At 42.8% G+C, this 23,232-nt stretch overlaps 1 protein-coding gene across 2 annotated transcripts in view; it reads right to left on the bottom strand.

The window, feature by feature from the left end:
• Window positions 1-3,063: 3,063 nt before the first annotated feature.
• LOC311038503 (enhancer of polycomb homolog 1-like) overlaps window positions 3,064-23,232 on the bottom strand; it is a 34,900-nt gene continuing 14,731 nt past the window's right edge. For both annotated transcript variants that reach the window (XM_084048067.1, XM_084048066.1), the window contains exons 3-14: window positions 22,347-22,492; window positions 21,788-21,994; window positions 21,521-21,669; window positions 19,903-20,056; window positions 17,945-18,103; window positions 16,949-17,038; window positions 16,311-16,462; window positions 15,160-15,593; window positions 10,525-10,643; window positions 8,685-8,826; window positions 7,891-8,323; window positions 3,064-6,901 (exon numbers count right to left, since the gene is read on the bottom strand). In XM_084048067.1, coding sequence (XP_083904193.1) covers window positions 6,829-6,901; window positions 7,891-8,323; window positions 8,685-8,826; window positions 10,525-10,643; window positions 15,160-15,593; window positions 16,311-16,462; window positions 16,949-17,038; window positions 17,945-18,103; window positions 19,903-20,056; window positions 21,521-21,669; window positions 21,788-21,994; window positions 22,347-22,492 — 2,258 coding nt within the window. In that variant the 3' untranslated portion in view covers window positions 3,064-6,828. The remainder of the gene's footprint in view (window positions 6,902-7,890; window positions 8,324-8,684; window positions 8,827-10,524; window positions 10,644-15,159; window positions 15,594-16,310; window positions 16,463-16,948; window positions 17,039-17,944; window positions 18,104-19,902; window positions 20,057-21,520; window positions 21,670-21,787; window positions 21,995-22,346; window positions 22,493-23,232) is intronic.

Raw genomic sequence — 23,232 nt, 5'->3', positions numbered from 1 at the left:
TGAAATGGAAGAGTGCAGAGGGGCCTCTCCATCACATTAACTTTATGTTGTGTCAGTGTCAAAACCACATGAATGCATGTCACCGCGACAAATAATAATGTGAATGCACTGAGATCTTTTTAAAGGAGCGCCGATCTGGACAGGAAATGGAGGCGAGCCAAGGGGCCCCGTCTCACTCATTGACATTCTCCACACTCACCTTCTATCAGCACTAGGGCAAGGCAATCAGAGAGGCAGAGATGGATTCCTCCGTTTTCTCATTTCAACATATTTCTAATTGCTCATCAACGCGGCAGCTCATTTCTGACACCGGATTGAAGCCAGAGAAAATAAATAAAGTGTGTCTGGTGGGCAGTGGTGGAAAAAGTAGCTAGAAAGCATTATTTTATACTTTGGCTTTTCAAAAATAGCAGATATACAAGCTCATAGCGTGTCACTTTGTGCCGCGCTACGAGCTTGTAGATCTGCTATTTTTGAAAAATCGTTAAAATGTGTGCAAATCTTTGAATATATACATTTTTAAAGCGAACATTTTTGACTCAAGTCTTTGCTTTTGGGGGTCCCTGAAACAAAATACATTAGAGATGGGGGTCCACGGGGGTCCACATATCATTTTGACATGAAAAAGTTTGAGAACCACTGCTATAGCAACATGCGTTTTTCAGAAAACTGTCCTCTATGGTCTTCGTGAGGTGAGGTGTACCGAGAACATAATCGTTCACTATTCCACGCAGTTCCTTATAAACCCAGTAGCACTCATACGGCACATGGCAGACCTTGCAAAATTCTGGTAAGAATGCCGCTCACAGCAGAGGGGGAAGGTTAAGTGATGAAGGAAAAGGATTGCATGCCAACTCCTGCACAGACATGCATTAAAAAACCCAGCAAAAGGTTTCTCATCTGCCCTGACAACACAGTACAAGTCATTCTACTTCGCAAGGGTGCAACCATGACTCATGATTATGGTGTCGACAATAAAACTTCACACTTGAGATAAGACTCAACCAAGGTTTTCTACTTGGCTGTACTCCCTCTGGTCTTTATCTCTCTCTCTCTGTATGAGAACTGCTGTGAGAGAGAGCATTGTCTTGCCCTGCCTCATCTGCCTCCCTATCTCGTTTTATTACACTGTTTCCATGCTCTTCCCAAGGCCTGCTGTTGCCAATACTTGGCAAGTAAAATCCTGAGAAAAAGTCACCCCCACAACATGACAGTGTTCCTCAACGTCAGGTTCGGAGACCACCAGGGGGCCAAATGGACCTTTTACAGGTCTGTAACTCTGGTGAGTGTACACCTGGAACCATGTATTTGTACACTTCCAGACTTAAATTAAAGGGATAGTTCACCCAAAATATTACTTTTTTTCCTATCAATTAGTCAACCCATGGAGACTTGAATTCATGGATATTTTTTTCCCCTAAGCCAATAATTTGATGACCGGCAGCGGTTCCGGATGGACACACAAAGGTCTCCTTTGTATCTCCTACCGGAACCGCTGCCTACCTGTCCGCTGGCTTAGGAATGCGACGGGAAAAAAAAGAATATGCATGATTTCAAGTCTCCTTGAAATCGATGCATCGACTAATCGATAGGAAAAAAGTATTTTTTGGGGTGAACTACCCCTTTAACACTGAGAATGGTACAGCGTAGATTGTGGTCCTAGAGATAAAAATATGGTAACAAACGGAGGTCCGTGGCCTATAATGCCATGCCTGGCTTAATGCACAGGCTTTAGGGTGAGCTATTATTGACATTTGACAATAGTTTTCTACGCCACACTACAAAGCATAAAAGAGGCATAGGCCTAGCTAGCGTTGGCCGCCCCATCCAATCACAACCCTGACCAGGACATTTAATCCAGTGGTGGACAACAGCTGCAGCTCGTTTAACAGGCCAGCCCACTTTCAGTCGTGCTTTTATTTCCACTCTTTGCTCTACTCTGAATGCTTTACTGAGAGAGTCTGTCACCAGAAACCAAAAGGGAGGACAGCTGAAGACTCGCCTCTGGCTGAGGTGGCGTCAGTGGAAGCCTATTGGTGTCATTTAACCATCTACATGAGCTACGAAGCGACCCTGTTGCTCAGCAGTTAAAATTGATAATTATTTTGTCTAGTACAGAATCGGACTACATTGCTAACAATTAAAGTACTAAAAGTACGTCTTACATCATGTTATACATTTGTATTCTTATTTTTTTCTCCATGGTCTCTTGTGTGAACATTTTCCTGGGTGCCTGTAGTTTTTGTTTTCTGAAATGGTTCTTCAGGAATTTTGGCTTCATTTTGACAGCACAGTGAAAGGAGATCAAAGTTCAAAGTATCTCCTGAACTGAAAGCTGAACTGTGACCTTGCGGCCATGTGGACTGGTTGAACCAGAGAGGGCAGCCCTCTCTACCCAACAGTTTGTATTAGTCTACTCATCCAAGTGGGATGTTGAACACCTCACATACAGTATACACACCTATCTATGATACATACATGCAGTAGATTCTGCTGTTCTAGCAACTACCTTGCATCTATAAATACCCAGACGATGGTAGGTACTAGGCAGAGATCTTATTGTCTAGTATCTATCTAATAACAGCACAGATACCGCTACATTCGTGGTCATGAAACAGAAGCACCTCCAGGACAAGCGCACGCACAGGAAGCTAGACCGTCATGCGTTGGCTTTTGCTTATTTCTTATTTAATTTGTATTATCATTTTATTTTCATCCATTTCCTTTGTGAAATTCTTGTTTTTGTGCATTGTTTGTGCAGCACTTTGTGACTAATGTCTAGAAAAGTGCTACATAAATTATTATAGTGTCTTTACCACTTACATTGTAATTTGCGTGGATTTCTGTATTAGCAAAATCAGTAACTTACTAATCAACAGTTTAATCCAGTACCTGAGGAGGCTATGCCATTAGTCAGTCACTTAAGACACCCCCCCCAGGTTTTCCTTCTTCAGCGGTCTTGCAATACCATTCTTCGGAACTCGCACAGAAACACTTTGATGCAAACATGTTCTGTCTCACACGCACACAGACATTAAAAAGAAACATTCAAACGGTTATCAATTCACATTTAATGCCCTGGGCTTTATTGTCATAATTTTGTGAGAGTTCGGTCACATTTTTTTCTTTTCTTTTTTTTAAAAGTCTTTTCAGCCTCCAGGTGGGACAAGTAAACGTCATCATGGATATATCCTGCCATTGGACTGGGCATTCAGATTCTGACACAGCAGTAGCCCTACTATGTAGGGCTGTCTTTGTGCCCGACTCTTCACAGAAGAGAATACATTTAATTCCCAAAGGAAGGCACCCAATAGAGGCCTGACGCGGAATATTTAACAAATGGTTACCAACACTGACAGAGTGAACTTTAGCCGACGTCATCGTTGCCTTCTACAGACCTGAACACCTGCTTGCTTGCAACGAGGGCTGCGACTATCGGATATATTCTTAGTGATCATTATATTTATTACTTATAAATAATTGAATAAAGGAGAAGCATGTATTTCTGGATATTTTCTTTTTTAAATGTTTTATAAATCAACGTATTGGGAAACACTTTCAAATATGTTTTTATAACGGACTAAATTGATTAGTCTGAATAATGGCGTAAGCCATATTTAGGAGGGTTGAGGCCAATTTACAAGCTCACTTGTGGCCAAGCCACACGTTGAGCTTGTACATCTGCTATATTAAGTATTAGTTTTGATTAACTTTTGCACCCCAACTTGCAATGCTTTTTTTTCATTTGCACAGAAATAAATATGTTTTGAGAGAGAGCAAGTTTTTCCAACATGGCGGCGTGTAGGGCTGAGCGATATGACTTCAAATCAATTTAAAGTGCTATTTTCACTATTTTTATACCTCACCATTGTACAACCAACTATAATACAGGGTGAAGTGGTTATCGGACAGATCTATTTTAGTCCATTTGTTGATATAAGAAAAAAATGAATACAAAAGCCCTTGCTTGTCGATTATAAGTGGGTTATTGGTTTTGATATATTTTCGGTGTGTCAGCCGTCATCATTGGCAACCCATTTCCAAGCATTCCGACGCAGGCCTCTATACTTGTGGTTTTTGGCCTTGCAGCCGACTGGAGAATCTTTTTTCCCAAAATGAAAAACTCAAAATAAAAAAATAAGCAAAACAAAAAAAACAAACAAGACGAAAAAGGGAAGAGGTGGAAAAACACAGCTGTTCTCCACGCTCCTCCCATCTCATTACATTTTTTTCTTTCACAAAAACTGGAATGATACACGTAAAAACAGCAATCACTGCCTCTCGCCTCCCTTTTCAACCTCTGCATGATCCAAGTAACGAAAGAATGAACATCTTTCAAACACGACAAGCTTACAATCATTTTTTAACCACAAGAACGAGAAAATACAAAAATAACTTTTTTTTTGTTTTGTTTTACAAAAAAGTGTGTTGTGTGTGGGGTTTAAAAAAATAAACAATGGCGTGCTCCCGTTGCATGAAAATTGGGGAGCTCCCCCTCCTTAAAAAGACAAACCAAAACACAATTAAAACAATAATACAAAAGCAGCATTGATATTTTATCAAAAATAAAACGAGAACAGAAAGAAATAGTGCTTTGAATCAGAAGCGACTGAGTGCTTCTGGGAGGAGACTTCATCCATGTTTTGTTGCGTTGTCTGGTCAACATTGCCCTACAAATGCAAAGAGCAGTGAATCTTAAAAAAAAAGGTGAAAAGGTCACAGCCCTAAATGCTACTATCACTTTAAACCCCATCCACCTCTGTACCACTCGTACTTCTGGTGGGATGGGAGTCAGGTTTTAAATATTGATATTATTTTCTTTTCTTTACTCTATCCATTACTTTTGGATTAACCAAATAAATTGTTTTTTGTTTTTAGATAAACAAATAGATAGGAAAAAATCAAATTGTTTAAAAGCGTAAGGTCCATTTTATACTTCATCATACACCAGTGTATCGCAAAAATAGCAAAAACTGCTGATCTACAGCTGTAAGATCTACCTTTTTCATAATTTGTTGTAATTTTATTTTTACTAAATGATCCCCCCCTTAATTAATTATTATTCTTTAAATAATGGATTAAATTGATTAGTTTGATTAACAGTTGCACCCCCAAATAGGAGATGTGAAGTGCTTACATGCTCACTTGATCCTTTGCTTTGTAGGGCAGAATGCAACAGGGTGCTACCCAGGAAGAGTGGCGTGCCCCCCCCCCTTCCACAACGCACCCTCCTCTTCCAGAGAACAAGACCACCACAGCTACCCCAATCCTGGCTCCTCTGCTCTGGAATTTGGATGGATGTCACCGCTGGTTTCTACATGATTTCATAGATGAACGTAGGCAATAGTCTCGCGTGGCCAAACAACTATTCCACAATCTCTGAATGATATAGAAAGTCTGGAACTAAACCTCCCAAAAGCAGAGAAAGGAAGCCCGTTATCCGTTTGTCATTTACGTTCACGAAAATATATATTAAAATATTTATTTATTTAATTTTCAAATTTCCATTTCTGATAAGCAGTAAGCTTAACACATTGAGTGCCAAGAACGTAGATCTACGTCTTTTATTTAGAATATTTTACAAGAGGGCGCTCTAACGCAATTTAGGAATAATCCCTAGACTCTGATGGAAGGAATCGACCGAGGTAACGTAGTCCCAAAAAACGTTGCTTTCGTCCATTTTTGTTGGTGAAAACGAGCCATTTTCAACGGGCAATAGCAACAAAATGGCTCATCGCGGTAGAAGTGTTTTTGTTCCAGTGGATAGACGAGACCCTCCCCCACCCCCACCCCCTGGACACTTTTTGTTTACAGCCGCGTGCACGTCGTGGCTTCTGCGGCTCTCCAAAGATCGTCAAAACAAGGTAAAAAAACGGATACATAGCACCTGGCACTCAATGTGTCAATAGGCTTCCGTTTATTTTGCTTTAAATCGGGACAAACTTGCACGACTGTAAAGACGAAACGGAAGCGGGGAGGATGCGTCGCATTCGCTTTATCCCCGGATAATTTTCAGCGCTTCCGTGCTCCAGGCTGTATGACGTAAGTATTTTGAAAAGTGTGGGAGGCAACAGTCTGGCACGCGAGACTACGTAGGTGATGGGTGCAGGTTTTTTCTGTGTGGTGGTGGAGGGGGGGGCCTGCATTGTATTCACCGTGTAGATGTTAACCAGGAGTCATAGCTACCAATCATTTACTACCCATGAAGGTACAGTGTACAAAGAAAACAAAACCAACAAAAATAATATGAACAAGTGTAAACACAGCACAATAAATAGATAAAAAACCAGCAGGCTCCGCACCATGCATGTGATAAAAAAGACAATTCCCTATTTAAAAAAAAAACCTCACAGCTCTCACACTCTCCATAAGTTACTGGTTTCTTTAAAGTTTGACTCCCAAGTGCAAAACATCACAAATGGACAGGTCTGGATTCAAGTAACCTATATACAAGGCGGGGCTGGGGGGGGGGGGATTACAAATATGTAGCCACTGTACAGATTCTTAGAACTTTTGCCTTTTTTTCTCATAATGTACAGATTTCAATCTTTTTTTTATTTTTTTACTTTTGAGTTATGAAAAAAAAAGAGGGAAAAAAAGACAAAACCCTCAAAATAAAAATGCGAAACAAAACAAAATGGAGAGATGAGAATTGCAACCGAGTCCCCCGTGGGCGTTAATGTCGAGACTAGCCGTTCTGTCTGTCCGTCCGTGTGTGTGTGGAGTCCTGCTGTCCCTTTTCTCTTCCTTTTTTTTGTGCATTTCTGACGGGACGACGCGCAGCACCTGAAGAGGGGAGGGGCCTCTGGGGTGCCTGCTGGGGTGTCACTACGTCACCTCCATGGCCATTGTGTTGTCTGCTATACTGTTGAGAGACGGCGTGTCTTGGTCGTGGTTATCCCTGTGGAAAAATGGGACGGGGGGGGGAATTTTAAACCCTTTGCTTACTCAGACCCATTTTGACCGATATTTTGTTTAGTTAATGAAGTATTAACTGCTTAACCACTTAATTAAAAATCTTTGAAAACTTTCCAGTATAATGACAGGCCTATAATAGGGATGCCAGGTTGACCGTGGTGAAAAATCGAGACATCCGACCGCATAAAGGCTAATACCGAAGTCATAAAAAAAACAAATTAAGAGTTAAATTATTGTTAATCATCTGCATTACTTAATTAAACAATTGTTATTTTGATTGACGTTAACGTCATCTCTCCTAGGCTACCACCAGTATGGAATTGTGTACAAAATCGTATCCAACGATAACAAAATATTCTAAGTTTTGGATCTTAGAGGCTAAATCTCATCAAATGGTGGTCCGTGGCTCAAATGCTGAATAAATAATGGACCTCGATATGAAAAGGGTCAAAAACCACTGTTCTAAGTCAGTGGTTCTCAAACTTTTTCATGTCAAGGACCCCCAAACTGACACTTATTAGCCCGCGGACCCCCATTTGGAAAGCTATGCCAGGGACCCCCATAAGAGAAGATCTTTACAGCTTGTTTAATTTCAAGGACCCCCAGTTTGACATGAATTAGGGCTACGGACCCCCATTTAATGGCATTTCTATCTCTGGGACCCAAATTTATATTGTAAAATCAATGTTAATTTAACTCTGAGAGTGTACAAATGGAACCAAATGGACCCTAACGAGTCCATTTGGTTCCATTTGTACACTCTCAGAGTTACAGACCCATAAGGGTCCATTTGGTTCCTATCCATCATTTAGCTGGGGACCCCCTGGAACCCCCTCAAGTACCCCTGGGGGTCCCCGGACCGCACTTTGAGAACCAATGTTCTAAGTCATTCCTAGACTAAGCAGAATCTCACCTTCTGCCCCGTGGATACAACCAGCAGACTAAAACCTGCCGTCAAGTCAAACATCTCACCTGGAGCCCATGTCCATGGCTGGCGCGGCAGAGACCTTGGGCATCTGCAGGCTGTTGGTGGCGGCCAGCTTTAAGGCGGAGGGCGGCACGCTGCCCAGGGCCCGTGGGAGGTGGTGGTGGCGGCCGGCGGCGACAGACGGCGGCAGGCTCAGACGGAGGTTGTTGTTCCCGATCAGGACCTGAGTGGCGGAGGCGGCCGTGCCGGAGTTGGGGTTGCTGCAGCCCAGGAGGCCCCCCAGTGCCGCCGCGCTGGAGTTGTGCGTGGCGCTAGAGAGGGACGTAGGGGTGGCGATGGTGCTGTGGAAAGGAGGAGGGGCCACGTTGGCGGAGGGCTGGAGGAAGGTCGGGGTCGCTGTGGAAGTGGTGGTGGTTGTCGATTGATTGTTGTGGTGGTGGTGGTGGTGACTGGGAAGGTGGAGGCCCTTGAAGACACCTGTGGGAGGGTTTAATTGACCATTAATGTTACCTGTGCATCATTGTAAAATATGAAAAATATGATAAACTGATTCTAAGTGTTATTATGCATAAATACTGATTAAAAAAACATTTTGTAGGACCAGAGAAACGCGGGTGATGTTTAGTAGAGTCACCTTGGCTTGTTTCTCAGCACAGAAAAGTTGTCTGCAGTCTAACTTCTGGACATCACCGTCTATCTCCATCATCACATTTATACATTAATGCTGGCAGTCAAGACTGCACGATATAAGCTTTTTGTTGACTATTTCAAGTTCTCCCTTCTATATAAAATGTGTGTTTGATGTCATTTGACTTCTGGTAGCGGTCAGTTAACTGACCTGTGGGCGGCAGGACCCCGTTAATTCCACCCGCCAACACCAGCTCCTCCTTGGACTTGAAGGCCAGCAGTTGGTCTGTGGTGACCAGCGCCGACGCGGCAAACTGGGCACTTGCCTGGTCCAACGTCTTAGACACCAGACCCTGCAGGGAAATCAAGCAAACGTGAGTAATACTGCAACCCCATTGACTGAAACTTATAAACAGAGCATTTTTTTTAATGCCAAGCCAGAATTGAGTCAGAGTCGCCCTAAAGGGTTCAGGGAGAATAAGGCAGTAGCCCATTTCCCACTGATGTGCAAACTGTGATTTCTTAAATTGACTCATCAGTACGATATAGGTCCCACGTGAGGTGGAAATTACCTCACTGCTGCTCGTGTTTTGCCTACGTGCCTGACGGCATGTTTTGAAGAAGACGGGGGAGACTGAACATGACTACATGTGCAGCCTGTTGAGCAACAGCTGAAATCTATAGGAGCCTTTACAGCCTACCTCTTTTCAATTCTCCCACTATTACTCTACTACACGGTCTCCTTTGTTCAGACACGGCTCAATCTGTGAAGTGTCACACCGAATAGTGGGAGACTAACACAGGCCATCAGCCAAATAAATGTGATTTGCGGCTGGTATATGCGTTCGCTCAGACACTGTGACAGGCCATTGATCAGTTGCTGTTCTTTTCTACAGGCCATTGATCAGTTGCTTTTCTTTTCTACAAAGGACTCCGGCTGGTTAAATAACCAACGCACTTGTTTAGCAAAAGGACAAGACTGAATGATGAACTTCAGGTAATGACTTTATTCCAAAGTGCACACTTGAGTGAGACTCTTTGTGGGCAGCAGTACAAATGCCTGCATTGGCCATTGTGGCTTTCTGACTAGTTTCTCCATCTTTAGAAGCTTTTTAGACAAAGATAATTTTGCAAAAACACATAATGCCAGTGCATACATAAAGCTCATTGTACGAGAACTCTTGGCACGTGTCCATGACTTAATAAAAAACGGTGTGTTGGGTGTCAGTGTGGGTTTATGTTCAGCATTCAAACTCTGGCTATACATGCCATGTACCATTCTGGAGCACAAGCCTTGGCATGCATCTTCTCGAACCAACCCAAACCCGTAGATGTGTACACTTGCATTCAGCAGTGTTGGCATCCATCGTTTACCATTCTGTGTGTTGTGTGTTGGGGTATTTAAATTGCACGTTCAACCTTGATGAACATTAGGGCTGTTAAATAAACGGTTTCCGATTCAGTCATACACCTCTACAAAATTGTGTAACAAAACATTATATTTCGTCAGATCCCTAATGAACGACGTTCAATAAGTCATAACTAATGTGGCATCCTCCACATCACAGTTCAATATTGTGGTCTGAATAATGGAGAATGAAATTCATTTCATAATGTCCTTTTTATCATGATCCGAGAGGAATATAGTTAAAAAAATATCCATACTCCCAATTAGAATTTCTTTGAGATCACAAGATTCCATTTTCAGAATATACTTCTAAAGTGTGGGATAGGAGTAGACAGGTGACTTCCAATAGATACATTTTTCACTTCATTTTTACTTTCTGTATTGTATGTGCAGGTATGTATCAATTTATGTAAATACTATGCTGTTTATATTCAAGTTGTATTATGAGTTGCAATGCTGGTTGGATAATACACCTGAATGTTTAACTGATGTGTCTGATAAGCCCATGTGTGAGATGGGTCAGGCAATTGTGCCGAGACAAAAATGTAATATTCAATCATTCATAAGCCTTTTTCAAGCTTCCCATGTGCAAGGGGCGTTCTCTGACACCCAGGCAAGGTGTGTGTGTCCATCTTTTACCAACCTGTGTGTTGGTTGTGTTGGCGTTGTTGGCCTGCTGTTGCTGTTGGAACTGTTCCAGCTGCTGTTTCTGCATCAGGGCCAGCTGTTCTTGGTGCTGTTGATACTGCTCTGCCGTGAACACTGTGTGGACACAAACAGGCGATGTTGTGAAACCCCTTTCTCTGGTGTTGAGACACCAGGCCTGGCATGGATCATAGTTGATATTTGATGGCAGCAGCATTAACCACATAAATCCTAGGCATTCGTTGTACAACAAATGATGAAAATAGCTGATCTACAAGCTCACATTGCGTCGCCAACTTGTAGATCTGCCATTTTCAAAATGTATCTTTTGACAATAAATATTGACCTGCTCAAAATAGGGACCCCAGGTTGAAAGTGGTCAACTATTGTCCATATCACACTAACAGACAGCATTTTATACAAGGAGTTTTTGTATTGCTTCCTTAATACAGTATTATTTATAATATATATTGTCAATATTGTACAACGCTATCAGACACTGAGCAGGCAGGATCACAGCCTAAACAAAATCCACACTACTATTCTGTAGGGTAGACGTTATGCAAAACCAGAATAATACCATAACACAACACTGACAGACCTCACCGTGTCTGATGTGAACAGTATATAGGAGACTCAAATAAAAATATTGCTCCAGGCTGAACTTGAATCTAAGATAAGAGGAAGATTCCTTTCATTACATCCTTCTGTCGCTTCAGGACTTCCCTATATTCACATCTTGATACAACTCGTTTATGCTTCTAAATCGACTTGTACTTGTAGGGATATATATACACATCAATGCATTTGTACTGTAGCCTTCTTTCTTTTCTGCTGTTTAACAGCTGATGGTGTGGTGTTGGTTGGTGGGGTAGGTGGGAGAGGGTGAGCAAGCTATCAGTGTATGAATGCAATCTGTGTACTTGTATTGTATGTATCCATGTTTGTTGTTAGTGTTTTTATGGGACCCCCTCGAAAATGGGGGCTACCCCTTCAATAAAATCTACGATCTGAACTATAAACATGGAACATGAATAAGAAACCACCAACGCAACTGCTTTGACCCCCGTTCAGTATTAGAATCAGACAGGGATGCAAATGTTTAGGAATTTCAGTATGTTAACCTTATCAAACAATCATTGATTATCGATGATTAAGAACCTGAATTTCCCTCAGGATCAATAAAGGTCTATCTATATCATACAAAGCTAAATACAGTCAAATTAGTAAGGCTGGCGTAGAAGAGTCAACTTAGACAAAACTATTATGCAACTGGAGTCCTTAAATCATGATTACATTTCACACAAACTCCTGCTGATACAACTGCAACAGAACATCTGGGCGGGGAAGTGACCAACCAACATACAGCCCTGCCTCATAACACCCATAGTGCCCTTGAGCAAGGCACCTTAGGGCAGTGGTTCCCAAACTGGGGGTCAAGACCGGCAGGGGGGTCCCCGGATGATTAACTTAATGTCTAACATTATTTTCTCACTCAACAGTAAACAAACCAACATACAGTATAAGCGTATACCTACAGGGTATCTGCACATTTCTTAAGTTACAATTCAATGACTTTTAAGACCTTTTTAATACCAAACGTGTGAAATCGTCAATTATGTACGAAAGAGGCAAACATTTTTAAAATAGCCGATCTATTATAGATCGGCTATTTATAGCTAGATTACCCACGTTCAGAGACGCAACGTCTCTCACACACCAACACACCCACTCCTCCCAACTTACAGTAAGTAGCCTACACTGTTCAGATTTTATCTTTCTTTACGCAAACTATTGTACAATAGTACAATAGTTTGCGTGTTATTGAATATGACAAGGGCTGGTATAGAAGGAAATGAGGGGTAAAAAAAAATGTATGTATTGTAAAATGTATATATATTGTTGTCGTTATGTAAACACAGGGCAAAGTTGCATAGCATACCAGTAAAGTTATCAACTGTGGCTTCCGCATGGCATTCTACGATGCCGTTCGCACTAGTCGTGAAAAGTTAAGGGTAAGTGATATTTGTGGTTAAAACTAAATGTTTTTTGTTAAAAAGGTTCAAGCACTATATTCTGATAGTAATCATTGCTATAGAATGTTTGTTCAGTAACAGGGGTTTCCCCGTCTCTCCAGCTCTTTAATACACAGAACATCCATTTTCAGGTAGGTGACAACATTTCAGCCAATCGGGAGAGAGCATACATTTATCAGCTTCATTTTTATAGTGTTCCAGTTACAACTTTGTCTGCTCATTTCTTTGTGTCATCACTTCAAATTTCACTTGTTTAATCTGTATCCTGTCTGACTTCTCAATCCTGATAGGTTAAAATTGTTATCGAGGAGAACATAGTTTAATAAAGAGCTGGAGAGACAGTGACTCCTGTTACTGAAGGACAAACACTATAGTAACGAGTACTATCAGAATATAGAGCTATTTAACACTTATTTTACCCAAAGAAAAGCACCTCAACTTGTGTTCTGATCCCTTTTTTAATCTTGGCTGCTTGTCTGCTGTGTGTCAGATATTTCTTGCACAGTCATACAATCCGAGGCACCAAGACAGGGCTGTCTAAAAATGTTAGTGGGACGATAGAAATGCACACAGACCTGCTGAATATTAGGTGCACCAGTGCGACCAATTCAAAATGTTGATAACCCCTTAAGTTTCTACACAATGCAATTTATCAGAACTAAACTTGGTCCAGACTAGAGACACATCACTGATTTTCCTTCATTTGGGTTAGTAATTATTAGAGTTTGAAGCAACTTTGACAGGAGAGGAGGTTAGGTCTGATTAATTTCATCTGACACATGTATTTAAGGAGATGAGAAAATCATCAACAGTTACAGAGGGATACCCCAAGTCTCTCTCTGGGGGCAAATGTGCCTTTACTTAGTCTCACTCACACACACATTGTTTTTTAACAACACCACTTGTGTTGTGTGGGAGTTTCCTGGTCCATTCCTCAGGGGTCACAGTATTAGTGACCCCCCCCCCCCCCCCCCCCCCCGAACTCAACAGGGCAGGAGGCCTTCAGTTTATACAATATGAAGACAACTGGTGGCTTACCAAGCTTTTTCCTACAAAGAGAATAAGGAAACCTAGCCATGTTGTTGGGACCGGTTTTATACTCATTTTCTGTAATTGATCTACTGTGTCTGGTTGCCCTTGTGTCTTCTACTAACAAATCTACAAACTACTGTTTATTTGTGAATTGGTACTAGACCTAGAATCAATTTGCCTATTTTTTTCCCCCATACAGTTTGAAAGCAATGTAGGTGGTGTAATGCGGCTACCACCTTTACACATCTACACATTGATGCCACCGGTGAGGATATACAAAATTACATCTAGAATGAATCCACCAAAATGATTCAAAGGTCCTACTCATGGGGTTTAAACGAGGCTGGACTTCGGAAACAGATTTAGAGCCTGCGCCTAGTCTCCGACATCCTGAACTGCCGCTCTCCATCCTGGATGGCGTGTTTTTTTTTAATTCAGAGCACTCCGTTAGCAGCCAGCAGTACTGACTCAGTTCTGCACCTCTCATATATCTATTTATACAAGACCGTTTCTAATCGTCTCCCTCAAGCCAAGAGAGAGAGAGAGAGAATGCAGGCATTAATGTATTCTAGTAACGAAAGTGGGTCTGCAAGCAAAGGGCTCATTTGATTTACCATGTGTGTGTGCCTCAGTCTGTAGCAGGGAAAAGCACCTTTGAAATGCCTCATCAGAATGCAATACAAAAAGGCAGACGTTGGCCAAACAACAGCAGGGGTTGGCTTTAAAGCAACTTGTTCCCCTCACACACGCACATGCCAACACCCCCCCCCCCCCCACACACACACACACACACTTGGTGAAACAATGGCACCTTAAATAATTTCATGCATGGAGACATTTTCCAATTATGTTGGTTCCTCTACACGGCATGCAGTCTATAAAGGTTACTCACTTTTTCAATTTGGCTTTCACACTAATAAGAGCTTCAGAGCAATGCCGGGGGGGGGGGGGGGGGGGGGGGGGGCAGGGGGTGCTCTAATGAACTGCCAAACTCTCACCTTAGAGGCAGTACCCTGCTGCTGCATTCATATGATTGACTGCTCAATGTCTACACACTGCTTCACAAAGCCAATACCTCAATGCCCAGTGGAACTTAAAACTTTTGGTCCAGTTTGCCTGTGGATGGTGCAGGTCTTACATGCTTCTTCATTGCAGCTATTTTAGCATGTTTTGAAACCAACTTAGGTAACGTATTTGTATGCATGGGTGATCGGGTGTCCAGGTGACATCGTTTTTCCAAAATAGTGAAATTCGTGGCATTTTGGGCAGGATTTGTGTTAGGTGTGAACAATTAATTGAAAAATAATCAAAGTTAAGATAAGTATAAGGTGGGCTTATCACTTGTAAGTGTGAGCTTTAACATATGGGACATCTGGTAATTATAAAAGAACTGTATAGTTTTAAAAAATTGCAAATTGAATAGCAATATTGGTCTTTCTAGATAGCCACTGTCATTCTTATGGTTTCCTCTGTCTCCTCCGTCTTTATGTTCTTATTTGTATTTGTGTTGCCTGTAAAAGGACATGATTCTGGATTTACACAAATGAAGATCACGATGAACTCACAGTTAACGGGGGTGGGTGGCGGTCCGGCACGACTCTGGTTATTGGCTCCTCCCGCGGCCTGAGTCCGGGCCATCCCCGACCGGCCAAAACCCCTAAATCCTCTACTCCCCGAGTCTCCTCCACCCAGGGGGTGGTGAGAGAGCGTCCGTGGTCTAAAGTGCCTCCAGCGGCATGTTTTAATGTTCAACAGAATCTGACTGAGGTCCACGGATGCCGCCGCCAAAGGGTTGGAAGAAGGACGCAGGGTGCCGGCTGGGTCCGAGGTATTTGTTTCTGAGGTACTGGCGTTGGAGTTTCCGAGCTGACAGCTTGGAGCTGGAACGGGTGACAACGAGGAGGAGGGATCGGGCAGTTGTTCGGGCTCGGGTTCCGGGTCCGAGTCTAAACTGTGAAAGACGCCATCCAGGTCTGTGTGAGCCCGGTCCAACAGGACCCTGCAAGAGAAGAACACAAGCGTCATTATAGATTAAGATGGAAATGAACGTTGTTCCTGTACTCGTGGTGGTGTATTGGATCTCACTGGATACTCTGGTCCATCTACACAGCACTTTTAGATATTGTCAATAAAGAAAAGTTACGCTAGAGTGGCCTGCCTATATCTTTTTCTATTGAGACATCGGCTGGCAGTAGCTAATGTCTGGTGGCTGTACACTTGTTTAAACGCATCTGTGAACCACTTTAACCATTACTTTATACTTACTGGCTATTAAAAAATAGCAGATCTACAAGCTCATAGCGCAGCGCTACGAGCTTGCAGATCTGCTAAGATTTGTGCAAATCTTTGAATATATAATAAACATTTTTTAAAGCGAACATTTGTAACTCAAATCCCTGGAACAACATATTTTGAGATGGGGGTCCGCGGCCAAATACATATCATTTTGGGGGCCCTTGATATGAAATGTTTTGAGAACCACTGATTATAGCAATTTTTTTTTCAAAAAACTGTTGATTGGAAACTGGATTTAGAAGACATTTGTAGAATCCCTAGAAGCTAAGATACAAATGTTGGCTTAAAAAATACATAAAAAAAAAAAAAAAAATTATATATATACATATACATATATACATATATACATATATACATATACATATACATATATATATATATATATATATCCAACGTGAGAGCTGCCACGCAACGCACTCACCTGCCCCCCCTGCCAACGCGGCGACGCGCCAGTCCCACACAGCGCCTCGGAGACATCAACGACGTCAGACAGTAGCGGAAGCGGCGGTCGCCTGTGCCGCCCTCCGACGGACAGACCCAGGGCCAGCTGCCTCCGCTCTGGTCCACACGACACTGGAGAAGAGAGGAAGGTCAACGATCCAGGGAAGAGAGGAAAGGAAAAGTGAAAGGAACACAATTGAAAAGCCAGAAGAGAGGCCAGAAATGATAGGAAAATCAGAGGAGAGTGTGAAGTGAAGAGAAATATTAAGAATTAAGATTAAGGACAGAAAGAAGGGAACAAAAAGGTAGACATTTGTTAGAAAACGGCAGGAGGATAAATAAGATAAGTGAAAATACAACAGAAAAACATAAGGTCAAGACACAAATAAACAAACAGGGAGGAATATATTGATAAAGTATTATAAGAAAAAAGGGGAAGCAAGGAAATTAGATTAAATAAATACAGGGGACGTCTCCGGCACTGCCATTGATTTGAGGATCAGAGGGTGTTGGGAGTAATGAGGCAGGCCAGCCAGACTGGCCAGGCAAGGGACCTGGGGCTCTATAAATAGACCTTTGTGTGTGTGTGTAAAGGGAGAGAGTCACAAATGCACTCACAGTATAGTACTGACAGCCTGCCTTCCTCCTGAACGCGTAGCAGCCGTCTGGGTCATTCTCCTCCTCTGCCTCCGACGAACCAGAATGGATCTAACAAAAAAAAAAGGGAAAATAAAATGTTGAGTAGTGGTTTTCATTCTAGCTGTCAAAATGAGTAACCAATACACAAGCTGAGCTCGACGATTCGAGATGTCTGCCTACTAAAATGTCTGGGGAAATCTAAATTCAACGCTCATGCTAAAACTGGGTGGGAAAAAAAATAAAATAATAATATATACACACACACACACACACACACACACACACACACACACACACTACAACTACATAGCAGAACCATAGTGTGATCCTTCATATTAGGATGGTTTTATGATGACTTTTTATGACTTGCTAGCCCTGCTGTTCTAGCCAATACATTGAACTTAGATTTCGCCAGATGTGGAGATCTCTGATCATCCTATCAATATTACATTAGCATCTACATGAATTTAGGCCCAGTCCAAATCGCTACAAAGATCAGATGCCCTGAAATACATATTTCAGCACATTGAGATGAAATGACTGTTGACAGAGCTCAGTCCGGCCCAATTGCTTTATTTGTGCTGTGAATGGACCTAAATTAAATGATGTCACAATAAATAAAGTGATTTGTGTCTTGTTCATATTTATATTGAATATGATTCAGCAAGATGTTTTGGTATTTTGAGAAAACCCAGCCTCTGTGAAAATCTCATTCAACTCATTCAGAATGCACCTGCTATAGGTACAGTATAAGAAAGAGTAAAGTATCATCACATATTGGTCCTTGTCTTCAGATTTGATCATGATTTGATCATGATTTTACATCTTTTATATTATGAACCCTCAAGAAATCTCGGGTCATACGGGACCGATCAATGTACTGTTCCTAGAGGAAACAAAACGTGGTGAGGCAGCGTTTAGTCATTATTCTACTAAGAAGTGACACGCTAACCAATATGACATTTTATTCTTTACCTGAGAGAAGGCTTCGTCGTCTGAGCTGGGGAAGTCATACTGGTTCAGGTCCTTGGGGTTGAACACTGAGGGGCCTGAATGTTGGGGTGCCACCAAAGGAGGGACCTTGGGCTTCTTCTCGTATTTCCTCTTGGTTCGGACCACCTCCATCTTCTCCGGCTGGTTAGGGGAAGACGAAACAGAATAAAGTTTACTATCATGGCTGCCCCTTCACAACGTACTAATTTGAGACACAAGGAAACCTGACAACAGAGGATGGAGGGAAGCTCTGGTTGGGTTTAATCCAGAGCCAACAGGGGTGCATTTGTCTCCAAATACACGGACCACTAGTACTATATCAAACTATCTACACACTAAAACAATTAAGGTCCAGATATTAAATGTACTTATTCACAATGTTTCTGATTTTCGCCAAGTATCCTGGTGAAGGACCATTGGCCAAAATGTTGTAATTAAGTGAGCTACGGGAACTATGCAAGTTAGGAATGTGTGTCCCAGCCTGTTATACCAATGTCCCTTTGCATGGTACCCGTAGTACCCGTTTGTGTCCCATATATGGATATCTCTGCATCTGTCTCCCCTTGTCCCTTTTATGCCCATGTATGGAGTTCCCTAATGTCTTCAGTATACGCCAATATATGGGCATATCAGTTGGATTAGCGATTCTGGACAACTTCTGCTTTATTTGATATTACAGTGGATAAGCACATTCAATGCTGTGGTTGTGCCCACTTGATCTGTGTGCGTGGTATGCAGGGCAACCAATGGTATTTTCAAGGCCCCAAAAACATTGTCCTGTGGAGATTCTTTTATTTATTTTTTGCCTGGTGCTTGTTGTCCATGTTCAGGCGTGTGTGTGCATGTGTGGAAACGGCAGCGAGCAAATAGTCATTGATATGCAGATGGCGGCACGCGACAGATGCCACTGCCAAGCCAGATGGCTGCAGAGTTTCCGACCCCACCCCTAATAAACACAAACGCCATCCCGTTATGGGAAAATCCCCCCTCCCTGACTGAACTCAATCTCTCGTTCTCTCTCGTACACACTCCAGTGAAGCCTCTATACTTTTGTATGCATGTGCGGAGGGGGGGGGGGGGGGGGGGTAACAAGAGGCTAGGGTGAGTCAAGTTACAGCAAGAGAAGAGGCAGTCCTGAAACAATAGCCAGGAGTCAACCAGATGGTACAGTAGGAGAAAAGGGAAAAGGGGGGGTTTGTGTGTGAAAGAGAAACTGGCGTTATAAGTGATAATAGTTGGTGGTGACGTGGGAGTTTGCCACTGCTGTCAGCAGTCTCTAAATGAAGCGCAAACACCGAAACATGCATCGCATCAGTTGACTCCCTTCAATAAGAAACATCCCCACTTTAAGAGACCTCAACGAGGGAGACGGCAGCACACCACTGCATCCATTACATGATGCGTTGCTTGGTGCCTAACTTATCCCATTTAGACCTGAGGCCGATTCTAAAAACGCCTTCTAGAACCTAACCTAAGATTTCTGAAAATGTTCAAATTCTTACTAAAAAAATTTATAAAACATGATGTTGCTATATGTATAGCAACAACTAATGAGACACAGAGGTGGCTCCCGGATTCAAAGGTATAACAACGTATAGGTGGCAGCAGGTCTAAATGGGTTAAGATTATCAAGATTCCAGTGTCAGGATATATATCGCTACGGTTTCTTTCCACTCCACAGTATTTTTTGGACACTAGAATCTTGACCATTTGGGGTTTTGACGTTAAGCATGCCATTTGTTGGCTTCCACAACATGGGCGCCTCAGCTAATAAATTCTACTAATACAGTATATGCGTATATTCTACTAAGTGGGTAGCAAGCTGAGCCGTTATTGGAAAGTTCCCAGGTCCCATCAATCGTCTTCAAACTGGACTCAATTAACCCCCTGCATAGTCACTCGCTCGTGAATAGATAGATGTAGATGCCCCCCAAGCTTACTTTATTATAGTCCTTCATGTCCATGTGGTCCTGGTGACGGTACTGGTTGTTGCTGGGCAGGGGGAGGATGGGGATGGTGTAGACGGGCTTCACCAGGGCCCGCTGGACCAGAGCTTCAGCCATCACCTCGCTGCCAAAGTCAGGCAACGTGTTCCTGATGTGTGGGAAAACGGCATTTACTACACCAATACATCGGTGGTTATTCCACAAAAACAAAAAAAAACAGTACCATCCAGGGGTTGACAAATGGCCCTCCGTGCCCCCCTCCCCCCCCCCACACACACACACACACACACCCCTTCATATACCCGTACATAATACACACACATCAACTCCACATATTAACACAGAAGAGACATAAGGGCCGCTTGGGCGATGCAGTGGATACAACAGCAGTGACAACACACAAATGTGTGTGGGGAGGAATCAATTGACATAACGACTTAATTGGGTAGAAAAGGGGGGCAAAAAGCACCCTGAAAAAGAAGAAGGAACACGACTTGGCTGTCTGCAGACAACACATATCATGGAGGTACACCTGGCTCTCTCAGCTACAGTGGAGCAGCATGCGGGCAAGAGGAACAATCTGTCAAAAATAGAGCAACAGGCACAGTGTGGAGGTAAAGGTGGATTGGGATGCGCCGGCACAGATTCCCCGCCGCCGCTAACAGGAGGAAATTGAAATGTCACTACAAATCAAAAGCACTTCAAGGAGAGGACCTTCAATTTGGGCTTGGCGCTGACAGCTACTTTCAGAGGAAACTCGTTTCTATTGGGCCTGTCATGTCCAGATGGATTGTATGCTCGGCACTTGGGAAAACGGAACAATTCAAAAAGGAAATGTATATATAAAAAAAAAGGTGAGGGCACAAACACAAAATAATATAAATGCTACCACCTGGTTTATTGCCCTGCCTAGCAGTGAGCAGTCCAAGTTTGTGGAGGGAGCTCAAAGTCAATGAGCTCATTTCCTTTTGACCTTACTGCACAAATAAGGTGAACTCAATAAATTGGTAATGCATGCCAAACGATGTACAGAACGAGAACAGAATTGCCGCCACCAATTAACACGACCAACAGTGCCAGACTCCATTAAAACGACATGGTCCTCTGCTTTACGAGCCATCGTACAGACAAGGAGAACCAACCCCAGTGGTTCTCCTTGGGCTTTAGCTTATTATTTTGTTTAACCCTTATTTACCCAGGCAATGTGGATTAAGCACAGATGTCATCCACTTTTAACACCTAGTTCATACCCATGACATTGACACATGGGAGCTGTCCAGGACAAACACAGAGTCCAGTGTAGGTGCCGTGGTGGACAACACCACCCATTCAATCTTACCCCTGTGTAATACTTTGTTCAGGGATTAATCTCCAAGCTAATGTCTTCTCTTTTCTAAGCTGCCACCAGCTAATATGCAATCAGCCATCTATAGACTAACAAAGCAACACGTGTCCCACCTTGACATTGTCTCTATATGAAATGTGTTATTAAAAAATAAAAGTTGGACTGCGTGTGGGGCGTCCTCTCTGAGGAGAAGCATCACTAATAGGACCAGCAAGTATATGTATGGTTGGTAGGTACTACTGTCTCATTGCCTGGTAATATTCATACCTCTTCTCCACGATCTCCAATGTGAGGTGCAGCAGCTCTCTCTTGCTCTTCTCCCTCCTCTTGATCATCTCCAGGACGGTGACAGCTCGGCTCAGGTCCCGACGCAGCTTCAGCATCTTCTCGTATGATGCCTCGTCATTCTTACGGTTCTGCAAAAGGGAATCGGACCATGGAATTGAGTTAAGATGCTGTAAAGCGGATTCCCCTAGAGGGGACAATTCTGCTGTCTTGGTAAGCTGGTGGGCCAGAGCCTACGGGACTACGCACCTTCCTGGTCTGCATCTTCTCTGTACGCCGGCGAAAGGCCACATAAGGATCGCTGGTGCTGGAGCCATCCCTCTTCTCGTGCTTGACATTGGGGGCGAGGCGGCCTTTCTTGGAGCCTTTCCGTTTGCGGCTCCAGTAGTCGAAGACCTCCTTGATCAAATCATCATCCTCTTTCAGCAGTAGCTTGGCTTCCTGCAGGCTAACCAGCTACAGGAAGGGAAACGATGGAAAGACAAGACGTCAAGCAAACCTGGACATCCTTGTCTATTCTCATCCGCAGGATTAAAAATAAGAGCAACAATGACTTAAACTTTCACCTAACAAGTGTAGTGAGATTGTATAGCTTATCAATCCAGATAATAAATTATGTTCTTTATCGTGCAGCTCTAGTGTGCGCCCTCTCCAGTACTTTCCACCTAGACTCTTTTTTTTTCCTAGGGGAAACCCTGCAGTCATTGCAATCTACAGTGTGTACTCTACTGGAAATATTTTTAATCGATTAACTGTGCAGCCTTTTCTAGCAACTTGCAGTTAGTCCACCGTCACAAGAACATGTTACCTGCTGCCCGCTGCCTTTCTCCAACCGGTCGACCATCTCCTCAAACTGCAGTGCCGTGATCTCGATCTTCTTTTTCAGCTTATTTACAAACGTGTCGTCCTCCGAGTCCAGGTCGTAGTCGGGCTGCTCTGTGTCCAAGCTGAAAGCTGTGTTTGTGAAAGAAAGAGACAGAGACGGATGAAGAGGGAAGTTCTTAGTGGAGATAAGGGCCTTAGCTTGCATTAATTCAGCCACATTGTCGGGACAGCGCCGGTCCCCTGATAACAGAGTCCTCAATCCGACAGAACATGCTACCAGGACAGGCTGTGCTCATGAATTCTATGAATGAATAATCAGGTCCCTCCGCAAGTTAGATAATTAAAAACTTCACTGTGCGGGAGAAACTCTTTTTTTTTTTAACCATGCAATTTCAACATGAGCTCACAATATCCAATATCGAACTGCCGGAGAAATAGTCACTGTGCTGGTGTTTGGAATACACAGAAATAATTAAGTGTTTTTTTTTTATTAGGCTGTCAAACTAATATAATTGGAGACGACGCCGTATGGGTTCAATTTTATGCACAAGTGTATCACAAAATCATATGGTAACTCATCACTAGGGATGTGTGTGACAATATGTCGACTCAACGACCGACTTTCGAATCATGCCATTTAATCATTTTACTTTCTTCTCTCTTTTCTTGTCTTTATTGATAGTGTAGATACAGGAAACGGGGTTGAAAAAGTTTCAATTACCAGTGGTTTTAATGACATTTGCAACACATTTGACTGCAAATTAATACCCCTCTAACTCTAATATGGTGTCGCTGCAGGCTGTTGTGAATGCGGGAGTGAGCAGTGAACTGCAGGTACACAAGGCTCCCTTTAAACCAACTATGAGACA

The sequence above is a fragment of the Gymnoscopelus microlampas genome (assembly GCF_963454915.1).
Source record: "Gymnoscopelus microlampas genome assembly, chromosome: 22".
Taxonomy (NCBI): Eukaryota; Metazoa; Chordata; class Actinopteri; order Myctophiformes; family Myctophidae; genus Gymnoscopelus; species Gymnoscopelus microlampas.
Note: the sequence above shows the minus strand (reverse complement) of the source record. Positions and strands in the feature narration are given on the sequence as shown.